Source organism: Petaurus breviceps, unplaced genomic scaffold (genome assembly GCF_028583685.1).
Source record: "Petaurus breviceps papuanus isolate PSGF00001 unplaced genomic scaffold, PetGlider_PUasm1.0 91133, whole genome shotgun sequence".
Lineage (NCBI taxonomy): Eukaryota > Metazoa > Chordata > Mammalia > Diprotodontia > Petauridae > Petaurus > Petaurus breviceps.
Window position 1 is genome coordinate 83,605,532 of NW_027187419.1, and position 27,490 is coordinate 83,633,021.

A 27,490-nucleotide genomic window follows, 5' to 3' on the forward strand; every position below is an offset into this window, starting at 1 on the left:
TCTCTCTCTCTCTCTCTCTCTCTCTCTCTAGCTCCCGTGCTTTATGACAAATAGTCCTTTTGGTTTGGTTTTGATCTCTGCATACCCTTCTTTCTTTCTCCCATCCTCTTTGCTCTACGTTTCTCCTCATTCTTTCATCTCTCAAGGGCTATGTACCCTATTATCAATTACTCAATAAGCATTTGTTAATTACCTACAAGGTGTCAGGAATTTTGCTGAGCACTGAGAACTCAAAGGCAAAAACAAAAATAGTACCTGCCTTCGCGTAGCTTATAGGCCAGCCAGATGAGACAAGTATATACATTAAGCATATCTGAAATGCATATTACGAGATTTTGGGGGAAGGCACTACTAGTTTGGGGAGGCTCAGGAAAGGCCTCATAGAGAATCTTGTCTTGCTTTTCCAACTGAATTTTCTCTCTTACTTTTCAGATTACCCTTATCCATTTGTTTCAGCTTAGTTATGTGCTTCCATGATCCTTTCCTTCTATAATATTATGTGGCCCACAGCTAGTCATAGGATAAGGAATGATTCCTTCAATCATGGCAGCCATTTATTGACAAAGTAAATGAAAAAGAATCCCTCTTTTTCTGACTAGCTTCCACTTCAGCTGCGACCTTTAAGATTCCTTGTGTTGGGAGATCATACCCAAGGAATCCCAACAAATCATCTGACCCCAGCACAAAGTTTGTGACCCACATGAGAGCTGAGAACATGCATATGAACCATATTGAGAAACAAATATGATCTTATTTCATGACATATTTTGATCTTCAAGCCCCTGGTTTCTTCTGCATTAACTCTCCATTTTTTTTTTCAGAAATGGGTTTGTCCATGTTAAAAACCCTCACTTGGATTCTATGGATGAAGATATTCTTTACCACTTGGATTTAGGAACAAAGACACATAATCTTCCAGCCATGTTTGGTGACGTGAAGGTAAGTAAAGAAGTCTAGAACATTGGGAAATGTTGGCTTTCTTCAACTGCTGCTTTTCATTTTTACTTACGTTATCTGAGTTTCACATTTAGTACTAAACGAATAAGTCAGATTTCTTATAGAAACTAAAGCCAATTTCATTTTCTGAAACTATTGCAAATTTATCCAATAATAGAGCAATTCTTCTTTATCTCCAATGAAACATGAAGACTTCTAAGGTAATTTGAATATAAGTATATATGTACTGGTTATTCTTGTCCCAGGAACATAAGAAATGATACTGATGACCTCAGTAGTGCTCACAGTTTGGGAACTGACCAAAGTATTGAGGATCTAGTAGATCATTATTTAAAGTCTGCATTTCTAAGCGAATCTGAATTTCCCTAATGCTCAAGTCATTAAACCTAATACTATCTAAGTAGCAGAGAACAAAAATACTTTATTTCACTTAAAAAAAATACAATGACTCAGATGACATTATTTAGATTTGTTGCTTTTCCAAGAAATTTGCCATTTGGCAATACAGAGAACCATCTTTATTGTGTTAAAATCTAAGCAATTGTCTTGGGATCTGTGCTTTTGGTAGAGGGAAGGGGGTATAGTATTGGGACCAGATCTCTGAAGCTATGCATTGACTAAGGGATATAACAAGAGGGGAGTAGGGGAAAGAAGCATTAATACCTTTTGCTGAAATAAAAACTGATGTGCCCCCTCACAATCAGCCCTGAACTCTCCCATCCTCCTTCCATCATCACCAAGGCAACATGGGAGAGACCAAGGCTGGCTTACTAACAACTGTGTCCTTTCTCCCCTATTTCAAACATATCCTTTGAGCTACATGCTGCCCTTTTGTGTTGCCCTGTGCTGCTGCTGATTTTCTTTAAACTGTAATACTTTTCTGACCTATCATCCTTGATGCTTAAGGTCAGTTCAGTTGATCAAGGCTGTTCTTGATGCTTCTCACTAATTTTCCTTGAATGAGGATATCCCTGGAGCCTGATACTGTAATTTTCTCTAGGCCCTACACCCCTCTAAGGATGGCCCTGGTGTGGAAGAACCATAAGCAGGAACATAAAATGAAACACCAATTAAATGAATGGATAATAACCTTACATTTGTGCAATGCTTGATTGTTTTCAAAGCCTTTTCCTTGATAGTATCTCTTTTGTTCCTCACAATAGCCTTATGAGATGGATAGGTATCATGCCTCTCCTACAGAGTTGGGAACTGGCTCACAGAGGTTACCTAACACTTATCCAAGATGACAAGGTTAGTAAAGGACAGAGCCAGGACCAGAATGTTCACCTCTGAGCACAACCCATACCCCCAGCACCCTACCTCTCATCCTGCTAAACCACATGGCCTAAGACTGCAGAACAGAAGTGTTATTACTGGATGTCGAGGGTTCACATACTTGAACAAACTTTGGATGGTGCCTTGGTGTCATTGCTGAAAACAACTCAGTTTCTTATTCAGGGGTGTAGCACAATGAAAAGAAGAGTAGAGTTGGACTCAGAGAATCTGGGCCTTCTTCTCTGCTTATGTGGTCTCAGCCAACTCAGTTCCCTTCATGGACCTCAGTTTCTTTACCTATAAAACAAGGGAAGGATGATTTCTAAGATTGGTTCTAGTTCGGAATGGATGATCCTTTGCTTGAGAAAGACATTTCATGTGTGCTATTTGTTCCACCAATAATAATGCCATTACAGAGTTCTTGAAAGTTTGCAAAGAATTTGCTTCACACCCAACCTATGGAGTAGGTAGGACAAGTATTGTTATTACAGCAATTTTGAAGGAAAGGAAACAGCCTCTGAAAGGTTAGTTGCTTTGATTGTGGTTTTACAGATAGTACGGTCCTGAGATGGGACTGGAATTCAAATCAACAATTTTTCTATTATGCTGTGCTGTCACACAACTGTAGGGCCTGGGCTAAACCCCTGGAGTCATGTCATCAGCATTTTTCCTAGAGGAAAGCATCTAAGGGTTTGATCTCAGCATTTCTTCTATTCACCCTACTATAGGAAGGAGGCTTCAGGTGACAGCTCAGTGGCACATTGGGGCTGGACCTGGAGTCAAGAACAGTCAAGCTTAAATCCAGCCTTATACACATACTAGCTGTGTGACCACTAATGAACCACATAAACTCCTTTAGCCTTTATTTCCTCATCAGTAAAAATAAGAATAATACACCATCTACCTCTAGGTTTGTTGTGAGGGGGAAAATGAGATAATATTTGGATAGCATTTCATAAATCTTAAAGTTTTACATAAATGTCAATAATAATAATTATTATTACTGCTATAAATCCTATTGCTTCCATTTACCAAAGCTTGAATTCTCCTCTGACTGCATGGTCCATTTTGTGGATGTCCCAATGCCTAAGAGACATTTCTTACCTGTGACAATTCCATATAGTCAAAGAACTTTCTATTATAATAAATATAATATATGATAAACATAATAAGGTAACTTGGAGTAATGGAATCAGGAAAATCTCAATTCAAGTCTCACCTCTGACACCTAGTGAATGACTTTGGGCAAGTCACTTAAACTTTCAATGCCCCAGAAAACTCAGAGTAAAAGTTGGAGAGGTGGGATTGATATGCAAAGGCAAAAGTGTTTTCCTCACCAATAATTCCCAATCTGTGATACTATGCCAATGAAATGGCAGGTCTGGTCAAAAAAGCATTGGACTGAATTATTATATTGTGGTAAGGAAGCAAGGAGAGATTTCCAAAGTAGAATTACCTGTTTGACCTGAACCTTTAGGAGCAGAAGCTATAGGCAGATGGAAGGAGAAGAATGAAAGGAGGACCTTTTTGCATTAGCTAGAACCTATAGGTAAAGCCATAACTAGAGCAGAGTGACCAGGACTTTGCCCCAGGAAACTAAATTTAGAGGGTGTTGACATCACTTGTCATCCTTCAGCAGCATGTATGCGACATTTAACACCTAGTTAGCAAGAACAAAAAGTTAAAATTGGATACTACCAGATGGTGGGCTGGGGGTCTGGGGGGATTTCTTCTCCCATCCTAGCCTCCTTCCCTCTGTACCCCACCCATTTGCAGACAACCCAGTATCAGTCTTGCACCTCTATCCCAGGACCTCTATCATTCTCCTTTCCAAAGGTATTGTATTGTATTGTATTATATTGTATTGTATTGTATTCCTTCTCCCTCTGTGACTTTGTGCTACCCTAACTTTGACTGGAAGAGCCAGCTAGTGTGATTCACATCTAGAAATGCTTTTCTTACATCTTCCTCCTCCATTATCTCTGCTTTGGCATTTTATAGAGGTATTTTTTTTTTGCTTGAGTTTAAACTTAATAGCAGCTGTCCTGCTTGGGACAGGGAATTTTTCTGGAAAATGTGGAGGATGTTGAAAACTAATGCCTAAAAATAAATTGGAACTTTTCAAATCCTCATAGGTATACAGACACCTTCTGGAGATATCTTCAGCAATATAAATGTAACCAGTGGAGCTGTACAATAGGAAGCAGTGAGTTGAGGTCAATTCTTAGTATATGTGATCTTGGGCAAATCATGTCACCTCTAAGGGCCTGACTCCTTATCTGTAAAATGAGTGGTTCAGAGCACACAACCTCTAAGGTCCACTTAGGGTCCACAACCTTTCACAATACCAGAACAACATTGGCTTTTTTCAGCTCCATTTATACACAAATGGTCATCCTTGTCAATAACGTTATCTACAAAATCAGAGGAAAGAACTTTGAGTATCTGTCTATGAACACATAGAAAGTTTTGTCTTTAAAATGCTGGGGATACTGCTACCACAAGCATAATTTTATAATTTTTCCCCAATGTCTTTGGGCAAATTCACACATATATTAGGTGACAAAAATGGAATTCTGCTTTATGTGCTACTTTGAGACTTTGATAGGTCTGTGACTTTATCCTCCAAATGATAAAGATTGCAACCCATCATTGCCTAAACATCATGTGTTCCTCTTGTCCCTGTTTTCCAATAAATTCTCCTCAGGGGGTCCATGCAACAGCAGATTGGAGGCATGGAGTAGAAGTTCCTCTAGATCTCTTGACATTGCCTAAATGCCAATGGAGCACATGGTTGATCCCTTGTAAGTTACAGAAACCTTGCTGAGAGACCCAAATAAGTCAAATTGTCTCAAGGACATTTAAACATAAAACTGGAAGGATAATAAATGGATGAAAAAGCTTCATATATTCATTTACACAATTTGGAATGATGCACTAAGGTCCACCAAACCTGTAAAGTGGGAAATTTAATTTTAAGTATTTCTTTTTTTTTTAATCCAATACCAAGGATAAGCTAGAGTATACCTTATAGTAAGAGCTAAATAAATTTCTTCAGCAACTATTCTTGTTTCCTCCAAGAATCCTCCCTGCTACTCCCTTTTTGGAGTGAACAAGGACAAATGAAAAAATTCATTTGAGGCTTTCACTGATTAGTGACCATCAAGGTCCATGTTGGTGGTCGTCAGCCATGCTCAACTTCCTGCTTAAGCAGTCAATTGAAAATCAGATCTATAGTTCAAATGCTAATGTCTCTGATTTAGGACTTTGGTTTTAAGAATTGTCAGTTACGAAGTCTTATCTAAGCTTTTTCTGTCTGACCATATCATCTTTATGGCTCCAGCAATATTCAGTAATGCCTGTTGATTGTAGCAATAGCTACAGTTCAAAGGAGAAATCAAACCACAAGCTACTCTAACATCTGTTTTTGCTTTATGATCAATATAAATCATAGTAATTTACATTCACTGGTATCAGACAATGAGGTTATTTAGGAACTATCATACTTAGCAAAAAATAGCCTGCATACACTTAGATCTCAAGCCAACTCATGATAATAGAGGAGGAAATTGAATGGATTATCCACAGATAACTCAAAACCTCAACTTAGCTCATGGTTTCACCTCCTTTTCTCCCCAGCCTTTAAATTTGAGTTGAGTTAGAGCTGATTACCAACTACTAGTCCCTTGGCAAATAAACAAAGGAACTACAAAAACAGCTCCATGGTAATCAGCAAAAGAAAATAGGAGGAAGAGGAAGAGGAGGAGGAGGAGGAGGAATAGGAGCACATCATGAACAGAGTATCCAGTAGCTTAAGGAAATCATGTTAAAACCTCCAATACCAACAAGCATTTGAGTGTCCACAATGGGTGAATCCCTGTCCTAGGTACTAGAATTGCAAAAAGAAAAGTGAGTAACTGCCCCTACTCATAAGGAGCTTACATTTGACTAGGGAATAAGACAGGTAAACAAATAAGTAAATCCAACATAATTTGAGGCAGAGAGCAAGAATAACTAAGTGGACTAGGAAATATTGAAATATTGAAAAAGAGAAGGACCACACTCTCTCACCTTCCAGGGGCTGGAACAAAGGAAGAGAGAATGAGGGATGATGTAGAGAGGATAAGAAGAGGGAACTCATGATGAATTACCTCTATTTTCTTAGCAGAGTAGGAGGCAAGGATCTCACTGAGAGTAAATCAACAAGCATTTATTAAGTATTTACTAAATGCCAGGTACTCTGCTAAGTTCTGGGAATACAAAGAAGGGAAAAAACATGACGCTTCCCCTCAAAGAGCTCACATTCTACTGGGGAAGACAAAATAGAGGAAAAGTACATGCATGATATATACAATGTAAATGGCAGATGTGAGGAGAAAAGATGCCATTTGGAACAACCATTGTGGAGAGTATAAAAGAGAGTCACCACGTGACTCTTATCTAAACCTACTTTACTGTTTCCTAGTCTTGAATGACATATTTTCTCCTTATCAGAAGGTGCTCCCCAAGAACTGCTGTTGTTTTCTCTACTTTTTAGATGAGCTAGTTGAGTCTTTGTGCCTTATTCCAGCTATAGAAGCTAGACCTCTTCTGTGATTGACTCCTGATCCATGGTACCTAGGAATGGACTGTCCAAGTAGGAGCTGAAAACTAGACATCACATTTCCTGCTTGTTATTTCTTCAATATAATTTTAGTCACTTTCCTTAGATTTTGTAGCATCCTTTAGTGCAATGCTTTTGTCATTGTCTCTTGGAGTTCCTTGACTCTCCGATGCCTATTCTGCTTCTGACCTAAAGCCCTGATGGCCCTGCTTGCCACACCAAATAACATGCCAATAACTTGGGCATGATTTCTCAGTTGTTAATTCCCTTTACAATTAGGCCTGCTTAGGCTCTGAATTCTACTGGTTCAATGGGGTCTTCACCCCTAGATATAAAAACTTCAGTAGACACTCTCTGTATTAAAAAATTACTAAGAATTGATTTTTAATTCATAAGATTGCCAGTAAAACAACTGTCAAACTTTTGATGAATTAAAGAACCTCCTCGTTCTTTAAATATGTCCACTGATATTAGTGTGATTCAGTTTTTCAATTTCATTTATTATTTAACACAGGGATTGTGCAATAGCAAATGTCTAAAACAGGCTGAAATATTCAATGTAAATGAAAACATTAGAAACATTCAGGTGAGATGTAAACCATATTTTTGTTTTTGTTTTAAATTTTGTGATTGTATCTTCGTGGACCCAGTTACTTAAAATGGTCACTCTGGAGTTATTTTACATTTTGGTCTATATTTAATTCCAGGTTAATGTTAAACACTGGTCAGGTAGCATTTGTTATGAGCCAATGATACTAATAATAACTACAATGATAACAGTAATAATACAGCACCCTAGGAACTCTCCAACTTGAAGACAGGGTCCCTTTTATGATGGCTAATGTAGATTCAGGTACTTAGTGGATATGTACCCTTAAATCACACATTATGAGCCCTTACCAATATATTTGTCTTTTAAAAGTTAGCCAGGGGGCATAATCAGCTCGAAGCAAAGTCATTTACTGGCATAGCAAAAAAAAATCCAAAACAAAACGAAAATCCCAACAACCCAACATCTCCTTCAAAAATGTGGAGTGGACTCTTCTACAAATGAACCCAGCATCAGCAGAGAGAATGGCCATGAATAAAGGTCATAAGAAGAGAGGAACATACATATGGGATGGATATGACCAGTGTATCTGTTGGAAGGGGTACTGACATAGGGAACACGTACAGTCAAGAAACATGAAAAGGGGCAGCTCATGCCTCCAAAGCTGCAGGACCCCAATGTCTTCACAATGCTCCTGCTAATCTTGGCTTCATAGCATCCACTAGATGCTGCCAAACACTGCTTGGCTGAATGTTGTCAGAACCTGCTCCAAAAACAGCTGGCTGATTGTAGTGTCCGTTGCTTTCAGCTGAAATCCTCAGGTAGGGCACTGCATGCTTCTTTAGAAGGGGCAGGACCCCTTATCTGGCTTCATGGTCCAAGTAGGATACTGTGTAAGAATGATGAACACTGCCTTCCTCCTCTGAGGAGCAGGAGGTATCAGGAAATCCTTTCTAGAAGATCCAGTTCCTGGAACTCTCAAACTCAGGATCTCCTGAACTTGGGGTTACCCATGAGGCAATTCTCAAAGCTGGTACTACTCTGAAAGACTTCTTTCTCTGTTAAGAGGCAAGATCCCAGGATCACACTGTCTAAGGAGACTAAAATACCTCTTTTCTACACAGGAAATTGGCATTCAGGAAGCAATCTTTGAATTCACTTTCCAGGCTGCATGTAAGCACATATTTCCCGTGGCCATATGCTGCTACAAGTTGTCAATGATGCTTCTGGTTGGAAGAGGGGAGGGATATGTATTCTTCCCCCTTCCCTTTGCCATACTCTGGAATAGGTCTGAAGAAGAAGATAAACAATTCCTCAAGAGCTGAGTTCTAGGAGAGTGGGACAAGACAAATCCTAACTTGCCTTTATAGGCCATGATCATTCACTATCCAATCACTAGGAGTTCCTTGTGTCCCATCAATTGTCCCATCCAATGGCCAATACCTATAATCTTATAAGGTTTATGGAGGAACTTTTCCATTTTGATTAACAGTGGTCTACACTCTACAATATTGTCAGATTATGTAGAAAATTCCTTTGGTTTGATCCCATATCTTCTGATTCACTTCCTTGTAAAAATAATAAGCATAAAAATAAGAATAATAATGATATGGCATTTAAATTCATAGCAAGGCAGCTAAGTAGTGCAGTTGATAAGAGTGCCAGGCCTGAAGTCAGGAAGACATGAGTTCAAATCCACCCTCAGACATTTACTAGCTATGTGATCCTGGGCAAATTACTTAATCCAATTTGCCTCAGTTTGCTCATCTGTAAAATGCTAGAGAAAGGCAAACCACTCCAGTGTCTTTGCAAAGAAAACTCCAAACCGGGTCAATGAAGAATCAGATATGACTGAAAATGACTCATCAACAACAATATTCATAGCTTTTTATACAAATGATCTTAATTTGATCCTCTCAAATACTGGGTGAGTTAAGCACTCTAAGGAATGGTTATTTCCATTTTACAGATGAGGAAACTCAGGCACAGAGAAATTAAATGACGTACCCACAGTTTCATAGCTTGTAAGTGTCTGAGATAGGATTTTAACATCCATTTCTCCTGACTCCAAGGCAAGCATACATTCAAACCAACCACATTGTTGCTTTCTGTCTAATACTATCTGCAGTATAGACACACACTAGCACAAGACACATTTGAAGAACTGAACAAGACATTTTAGAGGCAAACTGAGCCTTGGTTGTCACATTAATTACTGCAGCTGTTCTTGGATGGTTTTCTTTCCAGTTTGTCTGCGTTGGAGGGAGTCCCAAAAGAATGAAGGCTTTTGCACTGTTTATACACAATGAACTTGGACTTGAGGGAAGTGAGGAAGACATACAAGACATTTGTGCTGGGACAGACAGATACTGTATGTACAAAACGGGTCCAGTGCTCTCCATCAGTGTAAGTACTAAATCATTGTGTCCACATACCTCATGGAAGATGTTGAAATCATTGTACTGGGATAGAAAAATATGGCTACTTGTAATGAATGGATGAATAAATGAATGAAAAATTTATTGACCATATATTATGTGCTTGTATGTATATAAGTACTGTACTAAGCCCCAAGGATGCAAAGAGAAAAATCGAGATGGCGCCTGCCCTCAAGAGCTTATACTCTAACTAGGAGAGACAATATGCACAAGAAGGTTCAGCTGCAAGGTGTCTGGAAGACCTAAAATACGTAAAGGATTTATGTATGAGGCAGATGGCAAGGTCTGGGGACAGTGCCTGTGGGTCTGGAGGGTGTAACAGCAGAGAAGATGGAAAGACCCAGAGAACCTTAGGATTCATTTTCAGGGTTAAAGGTAAGGCTTGGTGGTCCTCCACTTTACTAGAAGGACTGTTGTTGTGTATTCCCAGCTCATAACAAGCAATGTGAGCAGCCATGTCTATTCTGCAGGCTGAGAGTGGGGAAGGGGTCTGGCCCACCACAACTGGGAAACAGCAAGTGGGTCAAAGGCTCTGAATAGTTAATAATAACTGGCATATATATAGTGCTTTCTAAGTATTATCTTTTCTTATCCTTACAACCACCCTGTGAGGTAGGTTATTATCCCCTTTTTACAGGAGAGGAAATTGAGATAGTCAAAGGTTAAGTGACTTGCCCACGGTCACACAACTAATAGGTATCTGAGGTCACATTTGAACCCAGGTCTTCTTGACTACAGGCCTGGCTCTCTATCCACCACACCACTTAGCTGTCTCAAATGGAGCAGGGATTCTGGGTTCCTACCTACAGGGATGGGTAAGGAGGGTAGAAGTTAGTTTCCAGTGAAGAAGAGGGGAATGCTTAAAGATAGGCATATTTTTGTTTTTGTCTTTCACATTCTGGCCAATTCCTACAGGAAAGCATCAACTTACTGGTCATTGGGAAAAGATCACACATTAAGAGTATCAGCAGTTTCATGCACAGTTGTAAGTGTGTGATTCTTAGTACCCTGTTCCCCCTTATTCACTCTAGCTCTGTCCCTGTGGAATCAGAGAGGGGCCCAGACAGGAGTCAATGCCATTTTGTATTTATAGCTGTTTCATGGGATGAGAAAAGCATGGAGGACTGTGTTCTACCCCTGTAGAGTGGTTACCCAACCCAGCGCAATCACTGATCTGTTCAGGGACGTGTGACCTTCTAATACAATCCCACAAAATTGCCAAGTACAAATTCATTATTAGAAAGAAAGGGCAGGACATACTGTTCAGTATCGCTTCAGGGCAGTTAACATGTAAACTTTTCACATTAGAAATAGCAAAAAGAACATCTACTTTCTTTTTCACTGCTAACTATTAACTGTCCCTGTTATACACACTTTACCTTTCAGCAACTCTCTCTCTTCAACACCTCTCTACCTCTGTGAATGTGGAAATCTTAGTACACCAGGGAAATTTGCAGTTATTCCAAAATGCGACAGTTTAAAACTTTAATAAGCTCTACTGAAAATCTGCTAATGCATTTTCATGTGGTTCCTATAAATTACTTTCCTGCATTTAGAATATGTTAACAGCAGTAGACACACAGTGCCCTAAGATAAATGGAGAACAGAATTACAATTTTTATGAACTATACACAAAAAATCCTCCCCTTTGCCCCTCCCTCGATTCTTTTTCTTTCCTTTTTTTGCTATTGTCCACAGGGAAGTAGAGTGTCATAAGGATGTGTAAGAATATGCCCCCAGCTTGGCCTTACAAACCTTGTCTCTGCCTATGGGGCAAGGTCACAACGTAGCAGCAACGAACATCTAGCATCATTTGGCCATGCAGCCTCAGAGGAAAGATGGCCTGAGGTATGGCCAGAGGACCAGAGAGAGCTCATTGCAGAAGGGCTGTGACAATTTTCCTGTGTAGCATTTAAGTTAGAGAGAGCTCCCATGCCAGGAAATGATGACTATCTTTGAAAACTAATCATAACTCTATCCCCCAAGCAGCAGCCTATATGGATCGCTGTAACTGCCTTGGCAGTCTCTGGGCATAGTGATGGCTAGAGAGGAGAATAGCAGAGTAGGGAATGACAGCAAAGGCGAAGTTGATGGGGAAGCAAAAGACAGGTGAGCTCCCCACCTTAGAAGAGTGTGGATGCTGCCTACTTTGGGTTCAAAAGGAAGAGAGGAGGTAGAAGATTTTCATATTTCTATAGACCATGTTTCCCAAAGCCCTGACTTGCTTTTTGACTTACAACACCCTGCCCTTTGTTCAGGCAGTCTGAGTGTGTGAGGATAGTAAAATATAGCATTAATAAAATATATTTAAAACCACCAGAAGCAAGCAATAAAACTTCACCATAAAATAAAAACAGTCTAATCTCAGTGCCCCTTGAGAGAAGAGTAGCTTGGTTCTAGCTCTGAGGTCAGCAACCTGGATCTTGGTTTCTCCAACATAGTGGAGGAATTCTTAACTAGGGACCCTTTTTTGAAAATGTCTTCTCTCTAGCTCTCCTCAGTAGAGATAACAAGAAACCTATAACAACAAAACGAATAAGCTAAGTTATCACTATGTCATCATTCATAGCAGCAAATATTTATTGAGTAGCAAACATGATTAGGATAATGAGCAGGGCACTGGGGTTAAAAAAGTCATGAGACACAGGCCCTGCTCTCCAAAGGATTAAAACACACACACACACACACACACACACGCACGCACACACACACACACACATGCACACGCAAATATTTCTCAAATTCTGATTGGAGAAGCAAGCTGTGTCAAATGTGAGGAGGGGAAAGGGAATTGATTTAACTCACCACAATGGACCAGGAATTGATTATTTCACAGAGCATGTCCTCTCATGACATAAAGAAAGATAAGAGTACATGTATTTGGAGATCCTGCTGAAAACAGATGGACTTTGTCTCCATTGGTTTTCCAAACTGAATCCATCCTGAATAGCCCTGACAAAGCCACCCAACTACCAGGACAGACCAGCCCTCCTACCTTCTTTCCCAATATGCTCTCTTGAACAAAAAGTCTTTCTGCCCTTGAGTGGAACATAGGAAAGGTTTCACTTACAAGGCTCCACTAAATTCTCTGTGCAATGTACAATTCAGCATTCAGTTTAACTTAGTCACCTCTAGTGCTTAGACTCACTTCCAGTGGTTACTGGACAAATTTCCTATAATAATAGCTGAAATTTGTTTATTTAATGCTTTAAGGTTTGCAGAATGCTTTACAAGTATTATCTCATTTGATATCTATGACTACTCTGTGATGTAGGTTAATTCAGTGATTGTGATCCCATCTCACAGATGAGGAAACTGAGACTTAGAGAAGTAAAATGACTTGTCCATGCTCACCCAAGTAATAAGAGTTGGGAATGGGATTTGAAACCAGATGTTCCCTAATTCCAAGTCCATCATTGTTTTCATTATACTACCTCCACAGAACAGGTGGGTCAGCCTGCCTCAAGTCTCTCCATCTTTATTCCATCCTCCATTCAGCCACCAGAATGTTTTCCTAAAGCAAAGGATTGACCATGTCACTCCACTACTCAATAAACTTCAGTAACTATTTATTGCCTCCACATTCAAATACAAAATCCTTTGTTTAACATTCAAAATCCTTCATAACCTAGTCCATTTGTAGTCTTCTTACACCTCTCTCCCTACCACCTACTCTTTGATCCAGTGACACTGGCTTCCTTGCTGTTCCATGAATAAGACACTTCATCTCTAGTGTCCAGGTATTTTCCCTGACTGCCCGCCTTACCTGGAATGTTCTAATTTTCATCTCTTCCTACTGATTTCTTTGGCTTCCTTTCAATTCCAACTAAAATTCCATATTATATAGATTTTTCCAATCTTTCTTAATTCTAGGGCCTCTCCTCTCTTATTTTCTATTTATTGTGTATATATCTTGCTTGTACATATTTCTTTGCTTGTTGACTTCCCCATTCGATTGTAAACTCCTTGAGGGTAGAGAATGTCTTTTGAATCTCTTTGAATCCCAAACCCTCAGAACAATGTCTGGCACATAGAAGACACTATGAAAGTTGTTATGAATTATAAGACAGAATGTGGGGATGGTGTAGAGTTTTGAACACTTTCAATCAATAGACATTTATCAACTTTCTCTTGCCTGTGCTTCCAGTATGTATTGCAAAATATATTGTGTTTACGACCTGTTTCTCAGTGTATTTTCTTTTTTATGCAAATTTTATTTGATTTTGTTCAATTACTATGCATTTGTGTTCCATCCCTCCCACCTCCACCCATACTGAAAAAAATTAAGAAAAATAAAACTATTATAACAAATATGTTTAATCAAGTAAAACAGATTCCCACATTGGACATGTCCAAAAATGTATGCCTCATGTTGCTTCTTCAGTCCATTACCTCTCCACCAAGAGGTGAGTAGTGTGCTTTATAATCTGTCCTCTGGAATTGTTGTTGGTCATTACATTGATCAGTGGTTTTTAAATCTTTCAGAGTGGTTTGTCTTTGTAATGTTGTTGTTATTGTATAAATTGGGCCCCCAGTTTTGTTCACTTCACTCTGAAGCAGTTCACATAAGTCTTCCCAGGTTTCTCTGAAATTGTCCTTTTCATTATTTTCCATGATGTAATAGTATTTCATTATACTCATATACCACAATTTTTTCAGTCACTCCCCAATTGATGGATCCCCTTTAGTTTTCAGTTTCCCCCCCGTAGAAATAGCTTCTATAAATAGTTGTATGTGAATCCTTTTCTTCTTTCTTTGGTTTCTTAGGCATCTAACATCTATCTATCTACACACATACAAATATATACACATATACACATACATATCTAAATATATCTATCTATCCATTGGCCTCATAGTGCTATTGCTCAAACAATATTACAGTTAAGTGACTTTGAATAACTCTACTGATTCAGAGACCCACCAACAGGGCATTAATGTATTTGTTTACCCCAAAGCTCCTCTAAGATTTGCCATTTTCCTTTTTTGTCATCTTTGCCAAAGACGGGGTGAAATTTCAGAGTTGCTTTAATTGGTTTTTCTCTATCAGTGATTTGTATTCTTTCAGACGCCTCTTTCTAGATTCTTATCCCATTCTTACCCAACCTCCCCCTTTCCCCTACTCATCATACACATAGAAATAGCAGTGAGTGAACTAAGGCAGAGAAACATAAGAACAACAAAAGGAATTGCAAATTCCATTTAGCACAATAGAGAAGGTTGAATGACATGGCAGTCACAAACAAAAACATACACACGTTTTCTCAAAATCAAATTAAAAATGAAAAATGCTCTTTTGAAAAGTTTCCTCATAAGATGCCTGGTGGGGAGTAAAGGAATTATGTCCCCCTGACAATCCTGGAGACCACATGATGTCTTTTTTCTGTTACTGCCTAGGAGGGCAGAACCCACTTAAATGGAGATGGAAATCCTTCTTTCAGATCCTCCCAGATGTGCCCATCCATCAGGCAATCATGGGGATATGAGTTAGAGATGACTTAAATCTTCCCCAGCCTTGCCAAGTCCTTAATGATTATATAAATTCATCTGTGCACAGTTAACTTGTAAGGAAGGAATAAAATATGTCTTGTGCATCTATCAATTTCAAAGAAATATGATGACTTTTCTTTTCTTCTTGACAGCACGGCATGGGCATTCCTTCCATTTCAATTATGTTGCACGAGCTCATCAAACTCCTTCACCATGCAAAGTGCTATGATGTGACAATCATCCGCATTGGCACATCGGGGGGCATAGGTAAGGTACTCAGTTGTCTATGATGAAAGCAGGATGAATAAAAAATTGGTATAAAGTATAGTGCATTTGCCATACCAATCAAACTACCAAAAATATTGCACATTCACCTACAAGCCAAAAGAAAGTAGGAGAGCCCAACAATCCAACAAGCTAGACAAGGATCTCGGATAATACTTAACAGATCATACCTCTTCTTCCTAGTCAGTCAGTTGATAAGCAATTTTTAAGCACCTTTTATGTGTCAGACAAAGCACTGAGGTTACAAAGAAAGGCAAAAGACAGTTTTTGACTTCAAGGAGCTCATATTCTAAAAGAGGAGAGAACATGAAAGCAACAACATATGTACAAACAAATATATGCAGGAAATATCACACAAGGAAGGCACTAGCATTAAGGGGAATCAGGAAAAGCTTAATATAGAAGGTGAAATTTTAGCTAAGCCTTGAAGGAAGCCAAGGAATTCAGGAGGCAGAGAAGAGGTGAGAGAATGTTCCAGTCAAGAGAGATAGTCAGCGGAAATGCATGCAATCAGGAGATAATATCTTATGCAAGGAACATCATTATGCCGGTGTCACTAGGTCATAGAAGAGGTAAAAGGGAGTAAAGTATTAGAAGACTGGAAAGATAGGAGAGCAGGTTATCAAAATCTTTAAAAGCAAGCAGAAGGTTTTATATTTGATATTGGAAGTTGTTGTTCAGTCATTTTTCCAGTCACGTCCAACTCTTTGTGATCCTATTTAGCATTTTCTTGGCAAAAATACTGCAGTGATTTACCATTTCCTTCTCTAGTTCATTTTACAGATGAGGAGACTAAGGCAAACAGAGTTAAGTTACTTTCCCAGGGTCACACAGCTAGAAATTATCTGAAGCCAAATTTGAATTCAGGAAGATGAATTTTCCTGGTTCTAAACCCAGTGTTCTATATACACTGTGCCACCTAGCTGCCCAATCTTCGAAGTAATAGAGAGGAATGGGAGTTTATTGAAAAGCAGGGTGACAAGGTCAGATCTGTACTTTAAGAAGATCACTAGTAGATGAGTGGAGACTGGATTGAATTAGGGAAAGATTTGGGGCAAAGCAAAAGGCTTTCTTTGGTTTGCATGGGAAGCTGGGCAGCTCAGCAAACATGTTGCCATAGTTATGCACTCTAATAGCCCCATATTACCACATGGGAAGAGTTAGACTGACAACAACTTTCTTTTTGTTTTGTTTTGTTAAGGATAGGGAAGAGCTCTTACTTTGTTGGTGCTGGGATATCTACTAACACAGATCAGGAACTAAATAGTCTGCAACTTGTAGTCTTCCGAGTTTTCTGAAGACTCTGAGAGCTTGGAACCTTCCCATAGTTGTGTACTTAGCATGTGTCAGAAGCAGAATTCCCCACTGGACTTTTCAGCTCTCTATCCACTGACTCATATTGCCTCTCAACTAATTTAGATATCAATTTTCAATAATAAAGGGATTTGCTTTTATTATCCTTTTTATTCCTCCTGATAAGCCTGTGAGGTAGATGGGAGTAGTAAGAGATCAGATGATGCTCTTGGACTCATATGTTTTGCGTGCTGGAGAAGACTTTAAAGGTTTCACAGGGCCTAGATCGGGGTTTGGAAAACCAGGTGGCCATAAAAAGCACAATAAAGAGGCAGGGGCTGGGGCAATAGAATAATAGAATATCAGTATTAGAAGGGTAACCTCAGAAGCATCTAGTCCATCCCATTCCTGAACAGAGTCACCATGGAAAGAGTGATCACCTTGAAGCTGGGATGACTTGGATTTGAATCTCAGCTCTGATACTTCATAGGAAGATAGCCATCTTCATTCATTTAATCTTAGAGCCCGGGTTTCTTTATGTGTCAAATAAGGATAACAATAATAATAATAATAATAGCTTATGAGCAGGGATTAAGGTTTTTTGCCATTTTTTTATCTCGAGTACTTTGCACAGTGCTTAGCCCACAGCAAGCACTTATAAATGCTAATTGACTGACTGACTGATTGACTGACTGACCCTGAGGGTGACATGCAGTTTCTTCAGTCTAAAGTTTTCTTAGACTGTAGTAAATAAGGTAGAGTCACCAGAAATTACAGTGATTCCTCCACTCACATCTGGAATAGTGAGTTCAATTCTAGACACCCCATTTTAGGAAGAACATAAGACAACTTGATGTACACCCAGAAATAGGGAAAGGATCAGTTAAAGTTATTTGTTTATCCTGGAGAAGAAAAGATACAGCAGTCTTCAAGTACCAAAAGGGCTCTCATGTGGTAAAGGAATTAGATTAGATATGAAAAATGGGCTCTCAGGATTGTTTTGTTGCAATCATTTCTTTTTCATTTTATTTTCTCACTATAGGGATTGAACCTGGGTCTGTCGTTATAACAGACATAGCCGTAGATTCCTTCTTTAAGCCCCAGTTTGAGCAGATAATCCTGGACACTGTGGTTACTCGAAGTACAGAGCTGGACAAGGGATTGGCAGAAGAATTACTCAATTGTAGCAAAGAAATTCCAGACTTCCCGACACTCATTGGACATACAATGTGTACCTATGATTTCTATGAAGGTAAGGCCAACTTACCAACAGTTGGGTCTATGCAGAAAATTGTTGGTATCTCTTTGGTATTTAAGCTCACAAATTATATGAAAACACCCACTTCAGGGAATTAATAATAGAGGATTAAAAGGAAATTGAAACAACCTTTTCTAGTTACTAAAGCATAAGACCACAAGGACATAATAACCAGCAGAGAATCCCATATAATGAATTTATATTCAGGGTTGGGTTTAATCCTCCAAGAACAAATTGAATACTAAAATGCAATTAGGGAAGTTAACAAAATTGTGTCTCTTTTGATGTCATTAATTTTTAAATCAGTGATTCAGGAGAAAAGAAAACATAATCATTCCCTGCTTTTGCTATTCACCTGAACCTAAAAGGATAAGCAGAGGACAGAAGGAACCAGTGGGTATTGGAAAACAGAAAGAAAGACACATGGGAGCCCCAAAGGGATGGAACTGCCTCAAAATGTTTCCACCATAGTATTGCACAGATGGCAAGGGTGGGGGTGGGGAACCCTAGGAAAGACTCAGGAGTCGCATGAGGGTATCCAGTCAAGCTCAGTAATAATCTACTTCTTTAGTTGGATGTAAGTAATACCTGTGGGGTATTGGCGCATTCAAGGAAAAGGAGGAAAAGGGGAGAGATATGAGGAAAACAGGAATAAGGGAAGAGGAAAAGCAAAGGAAAAAATAGAAGTGGGAGAGAGGGAAAGATGTAAAGAGAGAAAAACGTGAAACTGAAATTGCCCAAGTTCTCTTATTGCTGTGCCTCCTTACTTGTCTACTTTACCACTGGCTCCTCTCTCTCTACATCTCTGGATTTCTCTCTCTTCCTCTCTGTCTCTGTTTCTGTCTCTATATATCTCTTTCTATCTATATCTCTATCTTTGTCTTTTTGTTTCTCTTTCTCTGGCTCAATCTATATTATCTTTTTCTGTCTCTTCATCTTTCTGTCTCTCACTGTGTGTCTGTCTCTCTGTGTCTCTATATCTTTGTCTGTCTCTCATATATTTTCACATATATAAGTATACTGATATACTGTCTTCCAGCAACTAATACACACCTGTGTCTTGAATTTCCTCATTCATAGCAATATGCCAATAGTGCTTACTTGTCATTGGAATGATGAGTCCCAATCATTCATTTTAGCTTCATATCTGCATTTTTATCTTCTTGTGGGACAGTTTCGCTGTCATGTGTAGAGTCAACACTTCCAACTCAACATGTCTTTAAATGATCTTGTTATTTTCTTCCCCAAATCCATCCTTTCTCTCAATTTCTTTGTTTCTGTTAATATTGTTCTCCTAGTTACCAGGGCTAGAAACCTCTGTCATTTTCTGTCTCCCTCACACCACTCCCTCACGCCCAATTATTCACCAGATCATATCCATTTTATTTCTATAATACATCTTACAATGATTGTGTCCTTTCCATTCCCCTCCCACCAACCTATGTCAGGTCTTATTACTTCTCACCTCAATGATTAAAATAGCCTCTTAACTGGTCTCACCACCTCAAGCCTCCTCCCCTCCAAATGAATTGAAAACTAATGCCAGATTAATTTTCCACATGTACAACTCTGACTACAGTACTCCCAGATCAAAAGTTTTCATTGCCTCCTCATCATGTTCTGAATAAAATACAAATTACTTAGCTTGTCATTAATATTTAAAAAGTGCTGACTATGATTGCATAGGGCAGCTAAGTGGCATAGTAGATAGAGCACCGGCCCTGGTAGAGTGCTGGCCCTGGAGTCAGGAAGACCTGAGTTCAACTCCAGCTTCAGAATCTTACCAGTTGTATGACCCTGGGCAAGTCACTTAACCTCTGTTTGCCTTAATCCACTAGAGAAAGCAATGGCAAACCATTCCAGTATCTTTGCCAAGAAAACCCCATAGACAGTATGCTATGTTGGTATACTATGGTCTACAAGGTCACAAAAGATTGGACATAACTGAATGCCTAAACAACAATCCAATGGCTATCCCCATTTCACAGATCTACAGGCTCAGAGGAAGTTAAAGGACTTGTCTATGGTCACACTTGTCTATGGTCTGAGAGCCCATTTTTCATACCTAACCTGCATCTACTAAGTGATGGAAACAAGACCAAAACTCAAATCTTCTAACTCCAGGCTCAGTGCGTTTTTCCCATTGAAACATATAGCCTCTCTAGTGTGATGCCTTCCCTTTCCTTCTCTGTTAGTTAACATCCTATCCATCATTTAGCTTATTCACCTCCAAAATCACCTCCTCTGTAGAGTTTTGCTTGAACCTGACCACTTAAAGTGAGCCCTTCCTTCTTTGATCCTCATGCCATTTGCAGATGGGTTACCCTCTCAGCTACTTTTAGGAACAGGATTTAAGAGGTAGTATGGTATAGTGATAGCGGCACCAGTGCTGGAAAACCTGGTTTCAATCCTGCCTCTGGCTTTGTGATCTTGGGCAAATCATTTTACCTTTCAGTGTCTCAGAAAACTAAGCATATGGTAGTTTCTGATCCACATTGGTAAAGGGAGTTTCTTCACAATTCTCTATGCCAATAAAATCACAGATCCAGACCAATAAAAAAAGAAAAGAATTTAGTTTCTCTTTCTTTTCCTATTTTCTCTCCTCTGCCCCCACTAAACCAGAGTTGTTGGGTTGGTTTTTTAGATCATAGACCATGCTTTCTTGACTTTCTATCTTCTCAGCATTTAGCTTTATAGATGTGTAATAAATGTTTGTCAAATTTGATGAAAATTATATGAAAAAAAGTAAAAATTGAGGATACAGATGAATCTAGTGATTTAAATGACCTGTAGAAACAATTTCAGGCTATTGAAGCCAGGCTATGAGCCACTCTAAACACACATGAACTCTACAAGACTGTCAGTCAAAGGTTCTTCCTTCTTTTTAAGGACAAGGACGTCTGGATGGAGCATTGTGTTCTTTTTCCAATGAAAAAAAGCTCGATTACTTAAGAAGAGCTTATAAAGCTGGCATCAGGAATATTGAAATGGAATCAACTGTGTTTGCGGCTATGTGTGGACTTTGTGGGCTAAAAGGTAAGATTTTCATGAGAATTAGGAGTCAACTTCTGCTTTCTTTAACTTGCATCTAGAATTGGGAAAAGGTAGGACATTAGACCCTGAGGAGATATGAAATCCCACACTTACTCCTCAATTAATCAACCAACATTTATTAGATATCTACTTGTGCAAGACATTGTTCTAGACTTTGGGAGAACAAAAACAAAAATGACAGACTTCAAGGATCATCCTTGATCATCCATCCTGTCATCCTTGCAATCTGTTTTCTATCCCCATCATTCTACTAAGGTAAATTATTTTAGGGTCACTTATTCCTAAGCAAGAGGCAAAGTGCAAAGAGCGTGGGATTTAGAGACAGAGGGACTTGGTTCAAATCTCAGCTCTGCTACTTATTATCTATATGACACCTCTCTCTCTCTCTCTCTCTCTCTCTCTCTCTCTCTCTCTCTCTCTCTCTCTCTCTCTCTCTCTCTCTCTCTCTCTCCTTCTCTCTCTTCCCTCCTTCTTTCTTCCCTTTCCTCCCTCTCCTTCCCTCTACCTTTCTTTCTCTCCCTCTTCTCTGCTTCTGTCTCTCTATCTCTGTCTGTCTCTCTGTCTCTCTCCTCTTTGCAGTCTTTTCTGTGGCCTCCTCCTCCTCCATTCATACATTAAATATGGTTGTTCCCCCATGATTCTGTCCCTGGCTCTCTTCCATTCTCTCTACTTGCTCAATTATGCCCACAGCTTCAATTACTACCTCCATGTAGATGACTCCAAAATCCATGTCTTTTCCTCTTGAACTTTCTTCGAGACTGCAGGGCCATATGTTCAACTGCCTGCTGGATGCCTTTCCCTGAGTTTATCAATGGTATCTCACTCATAACATGTACAAAACAACTCATTCTTACTAAAACATATCCGGTATTCCAACTTGCCTGTTTTTGTTGATAACACTACAATCCTCTTAGCCATCCCACCATGTAACCTTTTAGTCATCTCTGACTCTTCAATCTCCCTCACTCCACAATCCAATCTATTACCAGTTTTTGTTGATTCTACCTCTATCATATTTCTTCTCTCCATTCCTTTCTTTCCATATGTATGGCAATTAATCTTTTTCAGGCTTTCATCTCTTCTTATCTGAAATTATTTAATAGATTCCTAAGTGGTCTTTCTACCTCCAGTCTATCCCTTCTCCATTTTGTGTTCAACCATCAAATGGCACTGTTAACCACCATGTTAGTCTTATTCAACAAGAAGGATCAGGATCTGAGAAAGTTCAACCTGGCAATGACACAATCCTCTCCTCCTTCTTCTGGAGAAGGAATATGAGGAAGTGACATCTTCCGCATGTATTTTAGAGAAGAGACAATTGTTTATTTTCTATTTCTGCCAATCTCTGGGTTACAGTGTTATCTTATTAGTTTAAGGAATGTATTTAATGTGGATTTATCCAAAAGAAACTCTGATACTTAACCGCTTCCCAAATTCACTTCTATTTAACTGAGCCCTAGTCATACAAACTGGGCATAATGGATTCAGCTCTCCACAAGAACAAACAGGCAATGCTTGATAACTATAACTATATCCCTTATTTCCTCCCAATTACATATCCTTCATATCACTGTTCAGATTATCTTCCTAATAGCTCCCAATGGTATCACTACTCTATTGTGGGGGGAATATGTTTTTTCTTTGCTTTTTTTTGGAGGGCAATTGCGTTTAAATGACTTGCCCAAGGTCACACTGCTAGTTTTTGTCGTAAGTGTCTGAGGCCACATTTGAACTCAGGTCCTCCTGACTCCAGGGCCGGTGCTCTATTCACTGTGCCACCTAGCGGCCCCATGGGGGAAAAAATTTCAATGGCTCCCTACTAACTAATGGCTAAAGAGTAAATTTCAGGTCATGGTATTCAAAGCCCTCCACAATCTGGTGCCCCATCTTATGCTCTATATTCCAAGCAAATAGACTATTTTCTTCCCCTGCATCCCATTTTATTTTCTCTCTCATTTCCATGCCTTCATCCTCACTATCATTCATGCCTGAAATGGGCTTTGCCTATCTTCTTTGAATTTTCTCTTTTGATTCAAAGACCAACTCAAGCATTACTTGTTCTGTGAAGACTACCCTGACCCTTGCAGTTGAAAAAATTTCTCCCTTCACATAAATTGTATAATTTATTTCTTATTGCAGTTTGCTTAGACTTAGTTATTTGTGTACAAATTTCTCCACATTAGATTGTGAACTCTTTAAGAGCAGAAGTGAAACTGTCTATATTTCCAGTGCTTATCCCAGCTCCTTGCATACAGTAGGCACTTCATAAATGTATATGTGATTGAATTGAATGCCAACCTGCCTCCAATCATCTAAAATATCCTCTAGAAAATAATTCACAAACTCACCACTCAAAAGTTGTTTCAGAGCAAATTTATACACTATATTAAATCTACTTGGGAAGTTCCAGATAAAAAGTTTGCACAGCAAAAAAAAAAATTTCTTTTGGTGAGAATAATCACCACACAGCTGGAAAATGATAACTAAATAGCAGGATGTTAAAGCAGAAAATTTCAAAAACCTTACATTATCTGTATTTAACATGGTCACTGTCTCCTTTTGAAATTCAGTGCCATGAAATAAATCATCAACACCAAATATAATTTATCAAGCACCTACTGCGTGTATGATTCTGTACTAAATGTAAAAATAAAAAATGGTATTTTTATCTGATAATTTGATTCATAAGATTTTCTCCCTTCTATTACCCTCTGTTAGAATGACTTTTCTCCTTTGCTGCAAGACAGATTTAGAGACTAAACTAAAAATCTACTAGTAGGATTAGAATATAACTTCCAGACATAACAAATTTAAAACTAAAAAGCATGTGTAATAAAGCTTCTTAATCTATTTCTAAGCATCAGTATGGGACGTTACTTATGGAAAGTAATGATGTAGTGAAAAGCATTTGGGATTTGGAATCAGAAGACCTGAGTCCATTCATGTCCCAGCTCTACTACACTCCTTGGACAAGTCTCTCTGTCTCTGTACTTTGGCATTTTCTCATCTGCATTGAGGTTAGATTAGATCAGAGCTTCTTGACCTTCTTGTGGGTCATGGCCCCCTTGGGTAATCTGGTGAAGTCTGTTAAGAGTCCTTCTCAGAATCGTGTTTTTAACTGAATCAAAATACCTAAGATTGCAAAAGAAACCAATTATATTGAAATACAGTTAGACATTTTTTTGTACGTTTATAGACCCCAGATTAAGATCCCTTGGACCAAATAATCCCTAAGGTATCTTGCATCTCCAAAATCCTGGTTGTTAAATCAACATATTCTTTCTGCCCACTCCTGGACCTTAGAGAAAGCAAGAAAAACACATAATAAGAAAGAAATGTATTTTTATCTTATATTCTTCAGATCATAAGCTTGCATGGGGGAAGTGACAGGGACAAGTAAAACAGATAGGAGTATAGCTAAAAATGACCCATCCCAAGATCAAGTATTGATAACTTCCTAAATACACAAAGGATCCCAATCACCCTTCTAGTCTTCCTCTCTCTTCCAGTTCAGGGCCCTTATTCTTCATCTGGCTTGCCTAGAATTCCTTCTGCCTATGCCTTGGTTCAAATCTCAGCTCTGCCATGTATTATCTATGTGACCATTCCCCTCACAACCCCCCACCCCCTCTCTCTTTCTCCCTCTCTCTGGCTTGCCTAGAATTCTTTCCACCTATGCTTTCCCATTTAGTCCTGTCCCATGTACCTTTTCTTTTTCCCCACAATCAACATTTACTTTTTCTACAGAGCAAAGAAGAGACATTGTAAAACCTGTTCATTAGCAAGGCAGGATTATTTTAGCAGCTGTGTGAAGAAGTTTGGATTAGAGAGAAGGGACCTATCAGGGGGGCTAGTACCCTAGTCAAGGTGAGGATTAATGAGAACTTGAGCTAGGGTGTTGAGTGGAGAAGAGAGATGCCAATCCATCCAAAACTAGAAATGCCGATGATGACAAATCAACAGGGCTTGGTAGCTGCTTGGATGGGGAATGAAGGGTAGGGAAAAGTCAAAGATGGACCTGATCTTTTGAGCCTGGTTGACTTGGAGGGAAAAAAAAATAAGCTGAGAATTTTTTGGTGGGGAAATAATTATTTTGGTTTTGGACATGTTGTGTTTAATATGTTGGAGAGACACTCAGGTTGGGTCAATGACAGGAAGCTGTTTATATCATGTTTGTACATTTGCAAATACTTTTAACACATATTTGAGTCTCACAGCACCCTGCAAATTAGGTCCCATAGGTGGTATCATCCTCATTTTATAGTTAAGAAAACTGAGGTTCAGAAAATAATGGGTTTAGTCTCTCTATTTTGAGAGGCTATGTGGTGTAGTAGAAAGGATAGTAGACTCAGGATTCAATCTTGTCAAGTGAATGATCATAGGCAAACCCTTTAACTTGTCAGAGTCTCTGTTTTCTCCCCTGTAAAATGGAGCTACTTATGCCTCCTATCAGAAGCAATATGACTTACTGAAGAGAGAGAGCTGGCTTTGGAGTCAGGAAGGTCTGGATTTAAATTTTATCAGGTACTAGCAGTGTGACCCTGGCCAAGTCATTTAACCTCCAAGTGCTCCAGACAAATCTCTAAAACTCTAAGATGTCAGAAGGTGCCAATCTGCTCTAATTTTTACACTTTCAATTTTATTAATGTTTTGTTTTCATACTGCAAACATTTATCACTTACTTCCACTTTGTAAGAGGTATCTTATAACAAAATATGACAATACTAAAAAAAAAACAACTTTATCTGAAAGTTCATGCAATATTTCAATCTTAGCAACCCCTCACCTCTCTGTATATAAAAAAGTAGGAACCTATTTTCTCTCCCTTCCTCCTATCCCCATCCCCCATCCCATTGGTGGAAAAAAAAGAAAATATCTTATAACAAATATTATAGTTAAGCAAAATACATTCCCCCCAGTGGCTGTACACAAAAATATATATATATTTCATTCCATACCATCTCTGTAACAGACAACATGTTTCATCATCCATCCTCTGGAACCATCAGTGGTCATTGTATTGATCATAGTTCTTAAAACTTTCAAAGTTGTTTGTTTTCAGTGTTCTCATACAAATTATTCTCCTGGTTCTGCTCATTTTATTCTTCATTAGTTCCAATCTGCCTTGGTAAAGAGAGGTTCCTCACCAGTAGTTTCCTAAATGAATAAAATCACAAATTTGGTCCCCCAAAAAAGTGCTTTAGAAACCTTAAAATACCATAGAAATATGTTATGGTTAATATGTTATTATTATTATTCTATTTTTCTTAAAGATTTCATTCACACCCCTTGTCTAATGATCACCTCTATAAAGATGACTTCCAAATATTCAGCCTCAATCATGTGCCTAAACTCTAGTCTCACTCCTATAGTCATGTGCTGGCTATTTCCCCTTGAGTGTCCTGCCATCATCTCAAACCCTATCTGTCCCAAATTGAAATAATCATTTCCCCCACAAAACCCATACCACTGCCATCATCATCATCCTCCCAGACAAGTAGGAGAAGAAGAACTTGGGAATACACCCAAGGGTGCTACAACTGAAGGCTGAACCTACACAATTCTATATGCACAAAATATAATACTTTTTAGCTGCCTACCTACATTAAAAAATTTTTTTTATAACATGCAGATATTTTCCCTCTCAAGGCTGAATCTCCATTGGCCAAAAAAGGTAAAATTCTGATTATAGATGCTAATCCTTTTGCTCTGGGAGCTTCTGATAAGAGAGTTCGATTCCCACTCAGTTTTTTGAAGACAATACATTTTGCCATTCACTCTACTGCATGACAACACACTGAGCCTAATGTTTGTCTAAGATTAAGTTTTGCTGAAATTCCATTTTCTGTCTCTTCTTGTTTCTAGCCCACACAATCACTTTGCTATTGAGTCTTTTATAGGGGGAAAGTGGAATTAAGTATTATTCCTTTGACAAATACTAGTAACACACAGAATGTATTCAGTATTTTTAACATTGCCTTATTAAGTCCAATGAAAAGTGCGAGGAACCCTGACTTAGAACGCCTTACATTCTGATATCCTCTTGCTGACTGGAGTAAAAAAGAATACCTCACTGGGAATGGGGAAATGAATTATGAGAGATGATAAATATTCCAAAAGATACAGAGGAAAACTTTTCAGTTCCCACTGGACCATTTGTTTCTAGCTTTTGAAAATAGTCTTACAGGGGATGAAGCAATCAACAATGGTACTTCTCTGTGACCCTGTTACCTTGTGTATCAGAGCCAGGACTAGGAAGCTAATTTGACATTCATTTCTCTAACCCT

The 27,490-nt window shown here is 38.8% G+C and overlaps 1 protein-coding gene across 1 annotated transcript in view; it reads left to right on the forward strand.

The window, feature by feature from the left end:
• The window catches only part of UPP2 (uridine phosphorylase 2), a 33,677-nt gene that overhangs the window by 491 nt on the left and 5,696 nt on the right, over nt 1-27,490 (forward strand). The window contains exons 2-6 of the mRNA XM_069080859.1: nt 822-939; nt 9,633-9,791; nt 15,466-15,580; nt 17,934-18,143; nt 21,039-21,185. Coding sequence (XP_068936960.1) covers nt 862-939; nt 9,633-9,791; nt 15,466-15,580; nt 17,934-18,143; nt 21,039-21,185 — 709 coding nt within the window. The 5' untranslated portion in view covers nt 822-861. The remainder of the gene's footprint in view (nt 1-821; nt 940-9,632; nt 9,792-15,465; nt 15,581-17,933; nt 18,144-21,038; nt 21,186-27,490) is intronic.